Source organism: Phocoena sinus, chromosome 15 (assembly GCF_008692025.1).
Source record: "Phocoena sinus isolate mPhoSin1 chromosome 15, mPhoSin1.pri, whole genome shotgun sequence".
NCBI lineage: Eukaryota > Metazoa > Chordata > Mammalia > Artiodactyla > Phocoenidae > Phocoena > Phocoena sinus.
The window spans coordinates 669,042-687,372 of NC_045777.1; the positions used below are offsets into that span (position 1 = coordinate 669,042).

The following is an 18,331-nucleotide window of genomic DNA, read 5'->3' on the forward strand; positions in this document are numbered from 1 at the left end:
GGGGCCTGGCGGCCTGGAGTAGGCGCTAATTCAGCTCCTACGACAGGACGAGATGATGACTAGCTTCCCGCGATGAGTGCTTCCCAGCCGGGCACAGGTGGGGAGGGGGGGCTGTGCAAAGTAATGAGTTAGGCCCAATTCATCTTGCTGCGTTAGCAAGTCTGTGGGGAAAGGCAAACACGGTCGGACAGATGTGTGCGAACGTGTGCGTGCGACGGCCCCCTGGGTCCACCGGGGCCCCAAGCACCGTGCTAACCCCAGTCTGGCCTCGAGCGCCAGGAGGGTTGGGCCTGCTGGGCTCTCTGGCTGCGCTCACCCGTGGGAATGGCCATTAAGGCCCACCTTCTCAACTGCGTGAGCTGGCCCTGGTGCAGGGAAGGGACGCAGAGCTGACCTGGCTGTGAGCAGCTCTAGGCTCCTGCCGAGAGCCCAGGCCTCTCTCCCTGTTCAGCCTCAGCCACCGGGCGACGCCAGCACCCGGCCCAGGCCAGGATGCCAGGTTGGGTGGGGGCCTGGCCAGATCTTCTGCCCAAGTGCTTGGGCCAAATCAGCTCTTAAAGTCCGAGGCCTCCCGAATCAGGGTTGCCTGGGGATGGCTGTCAGCAGATGGAGATGGGGGCCTCGGCCCAGGCTGAGTAGCCTCTGAGGGTGGGGTGCCAGAGTCTGGAACTTAAGCAGACTCCCAGGTGATTCCCTGTGCATGGCTATGAGTGGATGTCCACAGTCCCCAGGGCTGCATTCCTGGGTGCCCCTTCCTCCAGGAAGCCTTCACAGATTGGGCCAGATCACCCTCTCTCCTCTGACTTCAGCCTAACATTCTCAGGACCACCCAGATTTCACAAGTCCCGAGAGATGAGCCTAAGGCAGAGGCTTGAGGAAGCATGCCCGTCCCGAAAGGCGTGGCGACTGCCACAGGGGAACGGGACAAGACAATCTCGCCTTTTGAGCCAGAAAAACCCCGTCCATACCTCACCTTCCTGTGCTGCCAAGTGAGGGAAGCCCTGCTTCCCAGAGGTGCTGAGATGGTTAGAAGAGACTTCAGAGGGGCCTGGAGCGTGGCTGGCCTCTACCACCGGGAGAAGGTCGCTGAGCAAGGTACCTTCTGTCCTGGGACAGCACAGAGCAGGGGCGGACAAGGGACCCCGCCGGGAGTCACCAGGGCTCATCCCCCACGCCCACCGTCCCTTCTCTGTGAGGGGGGGCTTCGCAGGTTCTGAGCCTCGTGTGGCCGAGTGCTCTGCTGTGTGTGGGGAACCGTCCAGGAGAGGCGGGGGTCGGGGTTGGCCCTCCTCACCCCCCTGCGCGCAGTCAGCCGTCGGCCAGGCCTGCTCCCCAGCTCCTGGTTCAGTGCAACTCTTCACCTTAGAGAACCTTCTGGTTCCTGGTGCAGAGCTGGCTCGGGGAAGGGGCCTAAGGGTGTGAGAGGAACCCAGGGTTTGCACTGGGGGTGGGGGCTGAGAGGGAGGAAAGGGTAAGAGGGGGCTTGCCAGCAGGAATAGGCCACAAACCAGAGCAGGCTCCCAGCGAGTCTGTGGGCTGGTCCGGGGCGGGCTGTGCGCTGGGGCTGGCAGCCCAGGAGGTCGCCCAGAGGGCAGGGCAGGCCCTGGGGAGCTCCAGTCTGTAGGGGCACAGGCCAGCCCTGGGACATGCTCTGCCTGAGGCCGGGGAGGCCAGGGTGCAGACCCTGAAGCTGGAGGGCCCGCTTGGAACCCCGGTAGTGACTGCATCACCTTGGCACGCGGGGTAACGCCTCTGTCTGCGCATTTCCTCACTGGGACACACAGGTAACCGAAGAGCCTGCCTCATAGGGATGCTGTGGGAGCCGTGCCTCAGTGGCTTGGGCCAGCATCTAGGAAGCCCATGGACAGGGTGAGGGCGACCGTCACTGTTGACACTGACCACTGCTCAGGGCCAAGCTTTTGGAAAGCTCTATTTATAGGCACCAGCCTATAGACAGCTCCCGAGAGGGGAGCCCTGGAGAGCTCAGAGCAATTCTGTGAGGTGTGATGAGCTAAACCTGGGACCAGAATGCGTGAGAGCTGGGGGAGGGGCAGAGGCGATGGGGGAGGGGAAGGGAGATGGGGGAGGGGAAGGGAGATGAGGAGAGCGGAGCCAGCGGAGACCAGCTGGGAGGGGCGGGGGTCGGGGGATGCGGAGGGGCGGGGCCTTCGCTGACGGAAGCTGCTGCCTCGGGACCAAGCCTGCTACTTGCCGAGCATCGCCTGTGAGGGGCGGGGACGAGGGGCTCGTGACCCGCATTCAGCCCCCTCAGGGGCGGGGCGCCGACTCAGGAGGAGCGCGGGGGCAGCTCCAGCCCCTCCTTCTTTGCCTCCATCCCGGGACCCGAAGTCTCGGTTTGGAGGCTGGGTTCTCCCCCCACCGCCCCCGCAGAGCCCCTGGCGCACGGCGAACAGGGATGGCTACGGGGCTCGCGTTTCTGCGGAGCGGCGACGAGTGTGTGCGCCGCAGACTGTGGTTCCGCCGCACAAAGCGGCCCCTCCCGGCCCCTCCTCCGAGCACCTGCTGCTCTGCCAGCGGCCACCTCGACCCACCTGAGGGTGGAGCCCCTGCCGGGTCGTCCAGCGCGCCGCCCGGGCATCTCGGTTGCGGCCGACATTGTTCAAGACTAGTCCGGGGGCGCCAAGGGTGTGTTCTCCAGGCACCTGGGTCCGAGGCGCTCCGCGGCCGCCCCTCAGCCGCTGCCCACCGCGCGTGGGATGGGGGCTGCCCTCACGCCGGCGCAGGCCACCCATTCGCAGGCCGCGCAGAGCGGGGGGGGCGGCGGACCCCGGCCCAGGCCGGACCTGGAGGCAGCAAGAGGAGGATTCGCCCGGGGCGGGGGCGTTAGGGTCCTCTCCGACCCCGAAGGGCGGGCCGCGGGGCCGAGGCTCCCCTGGACGCTTCCCGGTCCGCCAGGGACAGGCCGATGGGGGTGGACTCTGTCCTGAACGCCTGGTTGGGGAAGACGTGATTTCCAAACTGCAGAGTGGGGCGGGGGTGATGAAGTTAACCAGACCGTGCGGGGCTCCCCTCCTGGCGCCCGGAGACCCTGGGTGCGCGTCCTCCCTCCAGGCAGGCGTTGGAGGCGCTGGGCTGGGGACGGGGAGGGAGTCAGTGTCTCGTGGTCCGCGAACCAGACCGCGCAGGGATTCCCCAGACGCACGCAGTGACTACCGGGCCCCCACTCGTGGCTCGGGCACGTCCCCAGCCGCAGGAGGTCGAGGGAAACTTTGGCCCTGCGCGGGCAGAGCGCAGCCTCCGCGCCCCCTCTCGGCTCGCGGTCCGTTCCCCCTCCTTCCCCCTCCGATCCTCGCCCTCCTTCCCGCTCCCTCCTCCTCTCTCTCCCCCCCTCCTCCTCGCCGGCTGGAGGCGGGCAGGTCCGGGCGGGGCCGCGCCGCTGAGACCACAGCCCCGCGCTCCCGGCGCGGTAGCCGCCGCCGCGCCCCGCGGGAGAAGCGGCCGAAGCAGGCCCGGCGGACGGAGCTGCCCGCGCGGCGCGGGGGGCATGAAGTTGGGCTCGCGCGGAGCTCGGAGCAGGGGCGCGGCGGGGCCGGGAGCCGCCCGCATCTAGAGCCCGCTCGGTGCGCCATGGAGCTCGGGGGCGCGGGGGCGCCGCCGCCGCAGCTGCTGCCGCCGCTGCTGCTGCTGCTGCTGGGGGCCGCCCTCTTGCCTGGTAAGTTTCGGGGCGCTAGAAGGCCGGTTCAGGGCGGCCTCGGACCTCCGGAACAAGGGAGGCTCCTGGCTGTGGTCCCAAGGCGCGGGTGTGCGCAACGGGGCAGCCGCGGAGGCTACCCCCACCCCACCCCCCTCCAGACGCAAAAGGCTGCCCTGCGGCGAGGGCTGAGCCAGGCAGGGTTTGGGTGGGTGAGGGGGAATGCTGTTTCAAGAGCTGGACCCAGAAGCTCCAACTTGGATGGAGAGAGGCGCGGTCCATCTCCCCCTCCCCCACCCCCAGTTATCCATTGTGCCAAATTTCCTTGCAGACTGCATGGTGCCTGCCCACCTCCCCCCTGCACCGGGGTTTAGGGAATCAGAGGGGTGACCTCTGCCCTTGGCAGGGCCCCACCCAAACCTCTTCTGCTTCCCCAGGCCCACTGGGACAGGGGAAGTTCTAGCCCCCCTGCTCCCCGTTCCCTGGGAAGCCACCTTGCTATTTCAGGGGTGAGTGGAGTGTAATTCTCTGGCGTCCCCAGTGAGGAGTAGGCTACCCCGTACTGTCAGAGGGACCAGGCTGGGGCTCTGGGTTGGGAGTGAAGGGTCCTGGGGGTCTAGGACTGATCCCAGGGGTGCTTGTGAATGCCCTCCTAATGTCCATCCGTGACTCACAGGTGAGCAGGACCGAGCTGAGAGGAGCAGAGCGGCAGGGGTCTCCTGTCCCCCTCCTCAGACCCCCGCCCCCCCATGCAGTGGTCCCAGCGAGGTCGCCCAGGAGTGGCAGGGAAGCCCTCAGACCACAGATTGGCTGATGGGCAGGGCTGAATGAGGGGTTCCCTCCCCAGGCTCACTCCAGACCTGATCATGGAGGGCAGGCTGTGTGTCCATCCAAGAACACAGGGTGCCAGGTTCATTGTCGTGGTTTGCACTTAAAGTACCCCTTACACGTCAAAGCACGTTTTTTTCTTGGGTGATTACTTGCGGATGCCACAGCCAAAGGAAACAGGCTCTCGGTAGCTGGACCCTCACTGTCCTTTCTCCATCTCCCTTCCTGGGTCTGCCCCCGCTGCCCTCTGCACCCTCCTGTCCTGTGGTTACCCCCACCTTGTACTTGGAGGCAAGGTTCTCAGGACTCTGCTAGTGGCTAGAGATACAGTCCCTCGCTCCCACAGTCACAGCCTGACGGGGACGCTTCCAAATCAGCACTTATCATACCACTTACCTACTTTCATGGTGAGGGGCACCATGCTAGGAAGGCTTTCCCGAGGAAGTTACAGACCCCCTTACAGACCCAGGGGGTAGGGGAGAAACTGCGGCTGGAAGTAGGGCAGCACGTGTAAAGGTCCTGAGGTAGGAGGGACGTGCTGTGAGAAGCTGGAAGAGAGCCCAGGTGCTGAGCACGGCCTGGCAGGAGGCCCAAGGGGGCATCCTGGGCGGCCACCATCCCCTGCCCCTGAGCCGCACACCTGCTGGTCCCCGCAGTGAGCAGCCACGTGGAGACCCGGGCCCACGCGGAGGAGCGGCTGCTGAAGAAACTCTTCTCTGGCTACAACAAGTGGTCCCGGCCCGTGGCCAACATCTCGGATGTAGTTCTTGTCCACTTTGGCCTGTCTATCGCGCAGCTCATTGACGTGGTAGGTGATGAGGGGGTGGGGTGGGGGGCAGTGACCTGAAGGGAGCACCCTTGTCTGGGAGGGGCTGGCCTGGAGGTGGCCCCGGGGCTGGCGGGGGCAGGGGGGCTGGATGAGCTGGGAGGGCCGCATCGGAGCTGCACATGGACTGTGTGTGCCCCAGCCCCGCCTTAGCCCAGGACACACGCCTAAGCAAGCCGGGAGGCAAGGCAGGTTCTGTGCGACACCCCCAAGCCCTGCGCTTTCCGTGTAGAAAAGCTCAAAGGGCCAGATTTGCAGCAGGGGGTCCAGGCTGTCATCTTCAGAGGCAGAGAGCAGGAAGTACCTCTGTGGGGCCAGTGGCAGAATTTAGGGCTTTTGTGTAAGTCGTGCTACTGCGTGGGGTGAGGTGAGGCCGTGCGGCACCCTGGCAGCCCCTGGACCTCCACCTGGTTCGGATGTGTTTCCCTTCCTGGTTGGGGACCAAGGCAGCTGCTGGGAGGAGGGGGTCCAGCCTCCGAGTAGCCACGGCTCTGGAGGGGCCGGGGCGTCCATTTGGGGTGGGAGCCCGTCCTGTGGCTGGGTGGTAGCTGCACAGGCTGGGGCAGGGTCCCAAGGGCCTTGGAGGGTGGGCTCTGGCCTGGCAGGGAGGGGGCCTCTGGGAGCCTGGTTTGCTGGCCACGAGAAGGTCCAAGGCCGGCTGGGTTTGGGCTGGGGTCTCCAGCCAGCTCTGGTTCCACAGAGGGAGCTGCGCAGCTGCAGGAGGCTGTAGATCTCTCCAAATGCCCACCCTACGCCCCTGCCGGGACCCCAACCCCAAGTGGGCTCCGTGAGCGGGGAGCCACCAGTTTTGGAGTCTGGAGGCCCTGGTTCCTGGCTCATGCCAGGTGTGTTGGGTGACCCTCAGGGCCCTGGTTTTCTCACCTGTGAAATGGGATGAGTGTGACAGCTCCATCTGGGGCTGAGCTGGCAACATCCAAGGGGCTCTGGGAGGTGGGAGGGGCGGTAGCCACATTCACGTGGACAGAAAGGGCCGCGCTTGGACCCCATCAGTAGAGAGACCCGGTCAGTCCCCCTGCCCTGGGCTGTGCCCTCAGGCTTCCTGGAACCAGGCCTTAAATGCTTCCCGTAACGTACTCCTGGCTGGGGCACAGTCAGAAGACAACTCAGGAGGGCAGGGGTCCCGACCCACTGCATTTGCAAATGCTGTTCCCAGTGGTGGCTGTGGCTTCATGATCTGGGTCGGCTGCACCGTGGCCTGGCCCCCTACCTGAGCTCCTGGGGCTGTCTCATCCACCCCCCTACCACGTCGCAGCATCCGCCCCGCATCACCGCTTCTCCCCGGTTTGCCCAGGAGAGACAGCCTGTAGCACACCAGCTCCGAGACACCAGCGAGGGACCCACCCGAGGCCCCGTGGCAGCGCCAGGCAGGACAGGAGCTGCTCCCAGCTCTGCTGTCCGCAGCCACGCTGGCCAAGGGCACTCCGGCACACGCGTGTGTGCTGACAAGACGTCCTTGCCCAGGACTCTGCTGTCCGCAGCCACGCTGGCCAAGGGCACTCCGGCACACGCGTGTGTGCTGACAAGACGTCCTTGCCCATCCTGGGCGCTGGTCGTCTGTGGAAGGGGCCGCCTCCCTGCCCCACTGTCTGTGGCGCTTGGGTGTTTGCTGCAGGTCTGTGCCCCGGTGCGGAGTGCTTGTGTGTGTGAGCTCATGCCTGCAGAGGAGGCTGGGGAATTCCTGGGCGCTTCTGGGCCCGGGCTGACGTTGCAGGCGCCGGAATGTACAGAGGGCACCTCAAACGGGTGCCTGGGGGGACAGCTGCGCTGTGGGGGCGGCTGGCACGAAGGGGAGGAGGCCAGGCCCAGCCACCTAGAAGCTTGTTCTGAGCCTGGGGGTGGGGGCTGGGGCAGAGCCTGGCAGGCTGTCCCCAGGGGGGAAGGGCAGGGACGTGGTGATGGGGGCGCACCGCAGGGCTGCACTGCCAAGGTCAAGTTCGTTGGACGTGGTGTCCGGGCCCCACTCAAGTCACACTTATCGTCAGTGTCCTCTGGCAGCCTGTCCCAGGTGGCCCCGAGAGAGAGCAGGACCAAGAGCAGTGCCTGGGCCGCAGGAGATGTCCCCTCCTGTGAGCTGGCTGATGGGGGCTTGTCCCCTGGGGGAAGCAGGAGGGGAGGCTCCCAGGGACACCAGCCCACACCCCCGGCCCTGGACGCTTTGCTTGCTTGACCACCCTTGGTTTCTTTGGCCTCAGCAGTTGTCCCAACGGCCTGTGTGTCCCTGGTCTGGGGCAGATGGGGGAAAAGCTTGGGCCATCAGCAAGTGGGGGGAGGCTGGTTCAGGCGCTGCTCCCCACACCCTGTGTCCTGTGTCCAGTCCCTCTTCCCCCAGAGAAAGAGCCCCTGCCTCTCTGGTCCCCATGGGCTCCCTGCTCTCTGAGGGGACCCCCCACCAGCTGCTGAGTGCCCTGCCCCAAACTTTGGGCAAGGAGCCAGCCCCCAAGCCCAGCTGCCCTCTGAGTGGGCTGGGTGTGGCCATAGTCCCTGGAGGCTGGTTCAGAGTGGGGTGTGAGGACCCCCACGTCCCTGCACGGGGCCTGGCGGTCTTCTCCAGAGGCCTCCAGCCTCTGCTGGGCCTGACTGCCCGTCTGTGAACCCGGGAGGGCTGTGAAGTTGGGGGAGGTGCAGAGGCCAGAAGGAAGCTCACAGTGTGTGTGGTCCAGCCCTTCTCACCTGGATAGGTGCCCACTCAGTGACCTGGAGAGGGGCCTGCTGGGTCTCCGGCTCCCACCTCACCTGCTTTAGCCCCTCACCTTCAGGTCCTGAGGCTCAGGCCCTGGGGGGGCAGTTTGGCCAGTGAGTGTGTTGCCCTGGTGCAGCAGGAGGGGCAGACGCCAGCTCACCTGGAGCCCATCTGCAGGGCAGCTGCCCCGCCAGCCGGGACGGAGCAATGCAGGTGGGCAGGCCCAGCACGGCTGCCTGGGAAGGGGCGCCGTCTCCCTTCCCCTCAGACCCTTTGGTCGCTGGATGGGGGGACGGGCCCGGCCACCAGTGAAGTCAGTTGAATGTTATCCTCACTTTCCTTCTGGCCCTGAGTCCCCTCCAGGCCCGCCATCCTGGGCTTGGTTGCCTCCAGGGACAAGGCGCTCACTCCCTCCTGAGGTCCCCCACTTGCCACGTTCAGCCCTGGCCCGTCCTTTTGGGTAAGGAGACTCGGCCAGAGAGACGTGTCCTGAACCCGAGGGTATCACAACCTGCCTTCTTCTCGTTTGTGTCCTAGGATGAGAAGAACCAGATGATGACGACGAATGTGTGGGTGAAGCAGGTGAGTGGGAGGGAGCCCCCACCGCCCCCCCGCCCCTCCCTCCCCCACCCCTCCCCCTCACCGCCCCCCCACACCCCGCTTCCCCCAGGAGTGGCATGACTATAAGCTGCGCTGGGACCCCGCTGACTACGAGAACGTGACCTCCATCCGCATCCCCTCTGAGCTCATCTGGCGGCCGGACATCGTCCTGTACAACAAGTGAGCCCGGGGTTCTTAGCCGGCAGGGTGGCAGGTGCCCGGGTCCAGCCGTGCTCCGGCCAGCAGCTCTTCCAAGGCCGGTGTGAGCAAGAGGCAGGCGGCTTGTGTGGGCTGAGGGCGGGCTCGGAAGCAGGAGCAGTGAGTAAAGGAGGATGCTGAGGCCTGGGGTGTGGGGGGCGGGCCCATGAGCGGGCAAAGTGGCAAGGAGACGGGGTCCTGGGGGCAGCGGTGGCGCCTGGGGGCTCCGTCCCTGCCCAGGCTGGGGCAGGGGCCTCGGTCACTCACGGGCCGGGAAGGGGTCTGAGCTCCTCCCAGGATGACTGCAGGCCCTGCAGCTGCTCCCCCTCAGGCTGGAGTCCTTTCCAGAGTCGGTCCCTGTCCGGGGAAGGCGGGCCCTGCACACGCAGCGGACCGCATCTGGGAACAAAGGCTGGGAGGTGTAGGGGAGGAAGCCCCAGACCGGCCTGCCCATGCCGGCTCACTGCCCGCGCCCCCGCCCTCCTCCTGCCCCTCTGTCTGTTCTCGCAGTCTCCCCAGACCCCGCTAACCACACTCAAGCAAACAAAGCCTCTGTGTGGGCCGCGTGTCCCTGGCTCTGAAATCTGACCTCTTGGAGGATGTTTCTGTGCTGGGGGCCGGGGTGTTAGGGGCACGACTGTGGCAGACAGTGGGCTCCAGAGGGCTGGCGTCCTTGAACTTGTCCTTTCCTGGGATCCTCGAGGTGTCCCCGACCTCGGGGCAGCCTGGTGCCCTCCCGCGTCCCCGTGTCCCTGCTGTGTCATTGCCAGGCCAGCTCACCCTGAGCTGAATCCACACGGGCAGATGCAGACTCGGGCCTGGGTGGCGGCAGTTCCACAGCCCTTACAGCTACAGCCAATGGAAGCATTTGGTCCCCTCCGGTCCCAGCCGTCTGCCCAGAGCCCCTGCCCTCCGCACAAGACCTCAGTGCTTCCGCACAAAAGCCCTCCTGGGCCCCCAGGCTTGGGCCTGACCTACAAAATGCTGCTGTTTGATTAAGAACGTCTGGGCTTCTCTTCCAGCTTAAGTGATTCCAGTAATGGCCGTGGGAGAGTGGCCGCACGTGGGGGAGATGGGTTTCGGGGCTGCATTAAGGGGGGCCGCTCGGGGAATGGAAGGCGGGGCGGGCTCTCCGCTCTCCCTCTGCAAGCTGCCCGGTCTGATCCTGCGCCCTGGAGTTCTCCAGCCGCCTGGGCCCCCCGGGTCCACGCTCAGCTCCCCCAGGCCCCTGCCCCGCTGGGACCTGGCACGGAATACGCCTGCGTGGCTCTTTGATCCAGAACATAGGTACCAGGGTCAGAACTCCGGCACCCAGGGGAGCATGGTCAGGACTGCTCTGAGAGCCATAGAGAGTGGGCCCGCCACCCAAGCCCCCTCCTTTTCTGGCCTCCTTACCAAGACCCCTGGGAGGTAGCGGGATGGACCTCCTTCCAGCTTCTCTTGGGAATGGAGATCGGCACCGAGGCCCTCTCTGGGTGGGGCTGGGCGTGGGTGAGGACAGACCCCAGAGCTGGTGGCTGATGCTGGCCGGATGGCCATTGAGGAGTCCTGTTTCCAGGGGCAGCGGGTAGCTGACGGCCAGGGCCGTGTGCGCTTGAGTGAGGCCGAGTGGTCAGCACAGGCTGCTGGGCGAGGGGAAGGGTCGGGGGGTGCTTTTCTGATAGCTCTGGGGCACGCCTTGAAGGCTGGAGGGCGCGCCGCCCACTGGGGGCTTCCCTGAATCGGCCTGTCAGGCAGAGCGTCTCACGTGGATAGGCGTCTGCGGCCGGGAGCAGGGACGGGACCAGCCGGCTCGGGCTCCCCTCCTCCCATGTGCGCTGTCATGCGGTCCCGCTGTCCACACCCCTGGGCTTGCTGGGGGCACAGGAACCAGCTGTGGGGGTAGGGGCGGGACTTCGCGCAGCGGTGACAGGTAGTGACAGCGTGCCCTGGGGAAAGCTGCTCCTTCCTGGGGCTGCGCTAGGCGCCGGGTCCCACGTGCAGAGCCCTAGGCTCTCTGAGGACCTGGCCGGGGCCGATGTGCCCTCAGCACACGAGTGTGAAGACACGGGCTTGGTGACTAGCGTCCGGTGGCCCTCAGTGCTGGGGCCAGCTGTCTGGGGGGTGCCCTGGGGGGAGGAGGCGAGGTCTCCCATCAGCGTTTCAGAGCCGAAGCGGCAGGGCTGCTGGAGGGGCTGGGGGAACGGCTGCCGCCTCAACTGGCCTGTGGGCACCACGCACGGTCGGCGTGGGCAGCTCAGGCCTGTGGGTACCACGCACGGTCGGCGTGGGCAGCTCAGGCCTGTGGGCACCACGCACGGTCGGCGTGGGCAGCGCAGGCCTTGTGGGGAAACAGGCCGACAGAGGGCACTCCGAGGCCCAGGTGGCACCCACTCAGGACCCAGACTGGGGACCGGATGCTTCCAGCTGCAGAGAAGAGAGTGGCTGACTCTGGAGGCAAGAAGGGCTCTTCGGGGAGGCCGTGAGCAGGTGTCCCTGTGTCCCCACAGCCGGCTGCCTCACCTCTCGCGGTGTCAGTGTGCCCCCCATCCCACCATGGGTGTCTTTGGTGGAGAAAACTGAGGTGGACGTCACTGTCTGGGAGGTACAGGGCCAGGGCTGCAGGCTGGGCACTCTGCCCACGAGGAGAAGGGCTGGGACGGCAGCCCCTCGCTCGTTGCCTGTACCGGTCTGTGGACAGGGCACCCCAAGGCCGAGGGAGAGGCAGGAGGGCTGAGGGCCTGGGATGTGATGCTGGGGTCCACATCCTGCCCGGGGTGGGCCCAGACTTCTGCACAGCTCTGGGGTGACCGCAGGGGACGAGCTGCTCTGCGTGCTACCCAGGGGCCACTTGTGTGCCTGGGGCCCTCATGTGGCGTGGACAGCCTTTCCGGCCCCCAGATGATCACGGTCATCAAGCTTGGGCGTCGGGCGCGGTGTGGGCCGCTGAGACGGTCTCCACGGAGCATCGCCCCCAGGGTAGGGGCGGTGACAGCGAGGCGGGCAGGGGAGCAACGAGCCCAGGGCCGCCCCGTCCTGGGCGAGGCCACTGCGGAGCGGGGGCGCGTATCGCGGGCGGGGGGAAGACAGCTTCCGGGCCGCGGGTGCCGGGCACCTCACCCACCCCCTCTGTCTCCCACCCAGCGCGGACGGGGACTTTGCCGTCACCCACCTGACCAAGGCCCACCTCTTTCACGACGGGCGGGTGCAGTGGACACCCCCGGCCATCTACAAGAGCTCCTGCAGCATCGACGTCACCTTCTTCCCCTTCGACCAGCAGAACTGCACCATGAAGTTCGGGTCCTGGACCTACGACAAGGCCAAGATCGACCTGGTCAGCACGCACAGCCACGTGGACCAGCTGGGCTTCTGGGAGAGCGGCGAGTGGGTCATCGTGGACGCCGTGGGCACCTACAACACGCGCAAGTACGAGTGCTGCGCGGAGGTGTACCCGGACATCACGTACGCCTTCGTCATCCGGCGCCTGCCGCTCTTCTACACCGTCAACCTCATCGCGCCCTGCCTGCTGGTCTCCTGCCTCGCCGTGCTCGTCTTCTACCTGCCGTCCGAGTGCGGCGAGAAGGTCACGCTGTGCGTCTCCGTGCTGCTCTCCCTCACCGTCTTCCTGCTGCTCATCACCGAGATCACCCCGTCCACCTCGCTGGTCATCCCGCTGATCGGCGAGTACCTGCTCTTCACCATGACCTTCGTCACGCTCTCCATCACCATCACCGTCTTCGTGCTCAACGTGCACCACCGCTCCCCGCGCACGCACACCATGCCCGCCTGGGTCCGCCGCGTCTTCCTGGACGTCGTGCCGCGTCTGCTCTTCATGAAGCGGCCGTCCGCGGTCAAGGACGACTGCCGGCGGCTCGTCGGGTCCGTGCACGAGGCGGCCGGAGCCCCGCGCTTCTGGCCGGAGCCCCGGGGGGAGCCCGAGCTCAGGAGTAGGGGCCCCGCCCCGTCCCCGACCCCATCCTGCGGCCCGGACCGGCCGGCCTGCACGTCGCCCTCGGACCAGGCCTCCGCTCTGCGGCCCTCAGAGGCCGAGAAGGCCGGCCCATGCCCCTCGCCCGGGCCCTGCCGCCCACCCACTGGCACCCGGGCCCCAGGGCTCGCCAAGGCCCGGTCCCTGAGCGTCCAGCACGTGTCCGGCCCCAGCGATGTGGCAGAGGGCGGCGTGAGGTGCCGGTCCCAGAGCATCCAGTGCTGCGTGCCCCGAGAGGAGGCCGCCTCCCCAGCCGGCCGCCCGGCGGCCGGCTCTCCTGCCTCACTGGCCACGGCCCCCTCAGCCGAGCTTCCGCCCCCAGACCAGGCCTCCCCCTGCAAATGTAAGTGCAGGATGGAGGCGGAGGCACCAAGTGCCGCGCTCAAGGCCCCCGGCACCAGCACGCCACCCCAGCCCCTGTCGCCAGCTCTGGCGCGGGCGGTTGAGGGAGTCCAGTACATTGCAGACCACCTGAAGGCGGAAGACATGGACTTCTCGGTAAGTCCCCGCCACGGCCGTGCCGGACGGGCCCCGCTGCCCTGTCCACTCTGAAGGAGGGGGTGGCGGTGAAAGACCCAGAAACTAGGTCCCAGAGCCGTCTGCTCTCTCTGCCCCAAGCCTCCGAGACCAGTGGGGGTCCCTGCGGTGACTGAGTGGCTGGCAGAGAGCAGAGTGGATCTCGGGCACCCCCTTGGGGCTTCAGGGCACAGGGCGCCTGCAGGCGGGGGTGGGGCTGCCAGCACCATCTGTACCTGGTGAGCGCCTCCCCCGATCTCGAGCGCCCCCCACCCCGCCAAGAGCTCCCGGAGAAGGACCGGTGGGGGGGGTCTGGGCCCTGGGGTTGGGGTGAGAGGGGCTGAGAGGAGACAGGAGGGGGCTGAGTGGCCTCAGCGGCCTGGCGGGGGGAAAGGAGAATTCAGGCCTGGGACACAGCCCTGCCTCTCTGGTCGGCGTCCCTGTGCCCAGCTGGGGAGAGGGCGCCCGGGGTCTGGGTGGGCAGGGCGGGTGCTCAGACATGGCTGAGACTCAGGGCCCCGTGGAGTTGGTGGGGGGTGGCAGTGGGGCTGCTCCCCGAGGCTCAGGCTCCACTGGCCACGTCGTGGGTGCCTGTAAGGGTGGGTCCAGGCTGGTGGCTGAGCCCCAGTTCAGGGCATGGGCAGAGACAGGCGGGTAGGGGGAGGGCACTGGTCAGTCAGCCTGGTCATTACCGGCTGCTCAACCTGGGCATCGGTTATGCTAGGTTGACCTCGCCCCGCATTAGCTTCTTCTTGCCCGTGACATGGACCCTGGGTGCGGGCGTGACACTGCTGTCCCCTCCCTGGACCTGGGGGCGGGTGTGACACTGCCATTCCCTCCAGGAACCTTCTGGTCCCTTTGCTTCCTTGGGAATGGCCCGTGATCGTTTCCCAGACATGCATGATCCCTGGGGACCGTCTGTCCTGTGGCTGAGCCCCGCCTCCAGCAGTGAGCCGGTCTCCCTGTACCGGCTGGTCATCCCCCTGAATCCCAAGGGGCTGTGAGGCCACCTGGGGGTTTCTGGAAGGTTCCATCTTGCAGCCAGCTCTTGAGACGAGAGGACCTGTGGCTCTGGCGAGGGCTTGAGGGCCTGCTGAGCAGAGACTGACGCCTTTGACGTGTCACCAGGATCTCGGAGGCCCAGCGGTCCTCAGCGCAGGGCCGGCCCCTCGTCCCCAGACCCCTCCACCAGCATCGCGGGCCTGGCTGTGGCGACCTGGTTCTGGTTCTGGGCGTCATCCCCGGGCTCTGGGGAGCAAAGCGACTTCACAGGAACCAGCCTGGGATCCTGGCTGGGGCAGCTTTGTCTGCGAGCCTTTCATCCTGGGAGGAGGGGCGGTTTGAAAGGCAGCGCAGACGCCGCGCGCCGCGGGGCTGCTTCCTGGAATAGAGGGTTCTGGTGCTCCCTCGCTTATAGTGACCCCATTTGCTCTGGTTTCCTGAGAATAAACTTTGGCTTAAAACTATCAGGACGCCTCTGATTACTTTAAAAATCAGAGCACGAAGCAGCAGTGAGAAGTCTTCTTTCCCTCGACGGCCCCCAAATGGGGTGTGACGAGCCTGCCCTTGCCCAGGCCCATCAGACCCACTGGCGCCTGGCTCGTCTGAGCCTGGGGGCCGCATCCTTTCTGGTCACTCAAGGGCTGACAGCTGCCCACCCAGGACCCGCCTGTGGCCTCCCTGAGCCTTTGCCCTGGGGTCACACCAGGTGGAGGCCGGGGCCTGCTCGCCCAGCGTGGACGTGTAACCACGGCCCATCCTGCACCGCCCTGGGCCTCAGGGTCCCACCTGCAGACGGGACGGTGCAGTCACCTTCCTCGTCGAGTCCAAGGGAGCGACCGCAGGTGATGCACTCAGCGTGTGCACCCACTTCAAGCCCGGGGTCCCCCGCTCGCCCTCGCGTGGAGCCTTCTGCCCCGGCAGCTGCGCGGCTCAGAGGCAACACAGGGCTGTGCCCTCCTTCACGTGTGACCCTCACCCTCAAGCGGCTTTAGGGACAGAGCCGAGAGAGCCCCTGACCCATGAGGGGCTCGAGCCACATGGGCAGCCGGCCGTGAGTGCCACCCCCGGGGCAGGGGGCGGGAGTGAAGGGCAGTTGGGACTCAGCTGTCACTCCTGGGACGCCGTCCACCGTGGAGCCTGCCCTGGGCTTTTTGTTGGAGGCCAGGCCCCGTTGCTCAGGCTGCTCCTGGCTCTTGCCCTGCACAGCCAAGGGGCTGTGGGTGCCCCCTCCCTGCGCCTCACTTGCCCACCTGCAAATGGGGGTGTACTGCCTGGTCCCCACGGTGCCGCCAGCTTTAGCAAACCCAGAGCACGTTGCACTGTGATGCGGACCCTGGCATTCCTCCAGAGGCATCACTACCTTCTTGGAGCTCAGGCAGGTGAAGTCAGGTGGGGCCACCACGCTGGGCCCTGTCCCCTGCAGCGGCTCTGCGGTCCAGCCCCCGTAGAGGGCACTGACCCCACAGCCCACTGCTTCTGAGCCCGGACTTGAGCTGGACAAGCCGTTTCTCTGTGGCCCCTTTCCACCCCTCACCCCAGTACAGGTATGCCTGTGACCTTGGAGGCCAGGATAGGAACAGAGCTTCTAGATGGTTCGCGCTGCGGTGAGGCCTGAGGGTGCGGCCGGGAGTGACCATGTGTGTCTGTCCACAGGTGAAGGAGGACTGGAAGTACGTGGCCATGGTCATCGACCGCATCTTCCTCTGGGTGTTCGTTCTCGTCTGCCTGCTGGGGACGGTGGGCCTCTTCCTGCCGCCTTGGCTGGCCGGCATGATCTAGGGGACTCCCTGCCCTCGATGCGGTCATGCCACTCACCAGATTGCCCCCCATCATCTGTCTGCTGTGAGACGGCCTTGGAAGCTGCCTCCTGGGGACCTGCCCGGGAGGCTGGTAAACGCCTATCTGCAGGGCGGTGTATCCGGAGCATGGTGACATGATGGCCTCCCGCCAGGACGCACGTCTGGCCGCTCTCGGCAAATGTCCCAGCAGCCCTGACTGTCCCAGGGCCACGCCCCGTGGCCACGCTCAGCCCCTCTCAGCCCCCAAAGCCCCTCGTCCCTGTGGGATCCCCGAGGCCCAGGCCCTGAGCTAGGCCTGGCTGCCTCTCCCACCCGGGCCTGGGGCACCCGTGGGTCCTCAGACCTGCTCTCTCTGACCCCAGAGGCGAGTCAGCAAACATGCGAACCTCATTTGCCAGGGGAGGGTCCAAGCAGGGATTTTATTTTGGTCTGTTCTGGGTAAATTAACGAAAACCCAGATTTTGTGCCTGAGGGGCCTTGGGGATGGAGTGATGAGACGTGGTCCTGCTCGGAGGAGAATCCAGTGGCAGGTCCCCCTCGGGTGAGGGATCCTCAGCCCCAGGGAGTCCAGATGTCTGCCTTCCAGGGGTGCCGGGGGTCTCGGGCCAGCACTTCGCAGGGGCCTGTGATGCCCCCAGACCCCCGTGGGCCCTGGTACTTTGTGAGGGACCCAGAGCCACGTTCAGGACTGGGCTCCCCGACACCTCCCGTGGGTGCCCCTCTGCTCACAGCCCGGGGACCCCTCTGGGGCATAGACACAGGTAGGACTTCCCTGACAACAGTAGCCATGGTGATCTGGGGGGACCCGAGCACAGCTCGTCTGGCCGACTTGGAGACCCTCTGGAGTGTGGTCCCCCCTGAGAAACATCGAGGGGGTGGAGGGGACCCTCCACAGGCCTCCCCCCAGCCCAGGAGCCCTACATCACACCATGCGGGGGCTGCCCTGCCTGAGGTGGTGGGGGGAGGTGCGCGGGTAATGGCCCTGGGGGCCCAGTGTCCCTCCACCCCAAGGCTAAGCACTGGGGGGCACCAACAGTGTCCCTGGAGACTCTGGGAAAACACCAGCCCTGGGGGTGGTGTCGGGGTGGGCGAATGCTGCCCCCCATCTTCTGATTCTTCCAAACCTTCAGGCTCCAGGTGCCAAGGCGGGTGGGTCCTGGGCAATGTGGCCCCTCCTGCAGGAGTGGCACCTGGGTGGGGGGCCCCCCAGGCTGAAAGAATCGCTCGCCCTTTATGGTCAAGCTCCCACCTCCCCAGACCCCATGCATGGGGGGGGTGGCTGGCAGGTTGGAGCCGGCCCCCTTGGAGCCCTGGGTCTCCCCACTCCCCAGGCTGTGCCTGGGTCCCGCACAAGGTGCTGGGGAGGATGGAGTGGATAATTTAGTGAAGTTCAGAGATGCTGCTGTAGAGGTGCAGCTGGAGGGCAACGCCAGGTCGGAGGAGGCTGGAGCCTGCAGCCCCCCCACCCCGCCGCCTGTGAGGCTCAGGACGGCCCCCTGGACATCCAGGCCCCCATCTGCCCATCTCAGATAGGCACCTGCCTCCTGGGGCCATTGGGGCACCAATCCCAGGATGCTGGGGGAGAGCCCGGGTGGGCGTTCGCCAGGACCCAGGACCCGGTGGCGGAGCGGGGGAGGGCCAGGCCCCCGAGGACGCAGCCAGGACGCAGATCTCAGATGTCAACGCCTCAATCCTCCTTACATAAGCGGATCCAGCGCCAGATACGGGGCAGCTGTGGGGAGCCCTGGGGGTGCCCAGCTGCAGATGCTCTTTTCTGGGTCGGGAGACAGCAGGAGCCCCAGGGATGGGGGTGCTTCCCCTTTCTGGTTTCCGCTTTTTCTGTTTTTTGAAACCCAAACACAAGTCAGAAAATCTGCACACAGAATACGTCGCCCACATTCCCACCAAATAACCATGACCGCTACTTTGAGGTGTTTGCCTCCAGGGTTTCTGTTTTGTTTGTTTTGATTGATATGAAATTTACCTATGACAAAATGCCTGGTCTTAAGCCCTCAGATCAGTGAGTTTTACTAGATTCGACCCCAAGGCCCCCATCCCCCAGAGCCCCCTCCAGCCCCTTCCAGCCTGTGCCCCGGTGGCAGTGATGGCTCTGAATTCCTCACCAGAGGTGTTCTCTGCCTGTCCCTGACCTTGGTGTGCGTGGAACCCCCCGTTCTCAGCCTTTCTGTCCTGGTCTTCCGCCAGGTGTGGTGCGGTCAAACGCCCGCCATGGCCGTGTCTC

General features: G+C 66.1%; 1 protein-coding gene across 2 annotated transcripts; it reads left to right on the plus strand.

Annotated features, from left to right (window-relative positions):
* The first annotated feature begins 3,588 nt into the window (after window positions 1–3,588).
* CHRNA4 (cholinergic receptor nicotinic alpha 4 subunit) lies at window positions 3,589–16,206 on the plus strand. 2 transcript variants are annotated; one of them, XM_032605704.1, is made up of 6 exons: window positions 3,589–3,673; window positions 5,137–5,288; window positions 8,545–8,589; window positions 8,678–8,787; window positions 11,929–13,270; window positions 15,944–16,206. In XM_032605704.1, exons 1-6 carry the CDS (start codon window positions 3,589–3,591, stop codon window positions 16,067–16,069), a joined length of 1,860 nt encoding a protein of 619 aa, XP_032461595.1. In that variant the 3' UTR covers window positions 16,070–16,206. The 2 variants fall into 2 exon arrangements, with proteins under 2 accessions (XP_032461595.1, XP_032461596.1); XM_032605705.1 differs by lacking the exon at window positions 3,589–3,673 and having other exon boundaries at window positions 5,175–5,243; window positions 15,944–16,069.
* The last annotated feature ends 2,125 nt before the right edge of the window (window positions 16,207–18,331 follow it).

Excerpts from the sequence above, each read along its gene's own strand:
- CHRNA4 (XM_032605704.1), top strand. The coding sequence starts at position 3,589 with ATGGAGCTCGGGGGCGCGGGGGCGCCGCCGCCGCAGCTGCTGCCGCCG. Across the intron at positions 8,590-8,677 it reads CGAATGTGTGGGTGAAGCAG|GAGTGGCATGACTATAAGCT; the intron begins GTGAGTGGGAGG and ends CGCTTCCCCCAG. Across the intron at positions 8,788-11,928 it reads GACATCGTCCTGTACAACAA|CGCGGACGGGGACTTTGCCG; the intron begins GTGAGCCCGGGG and ends TCTCCCACCCAG.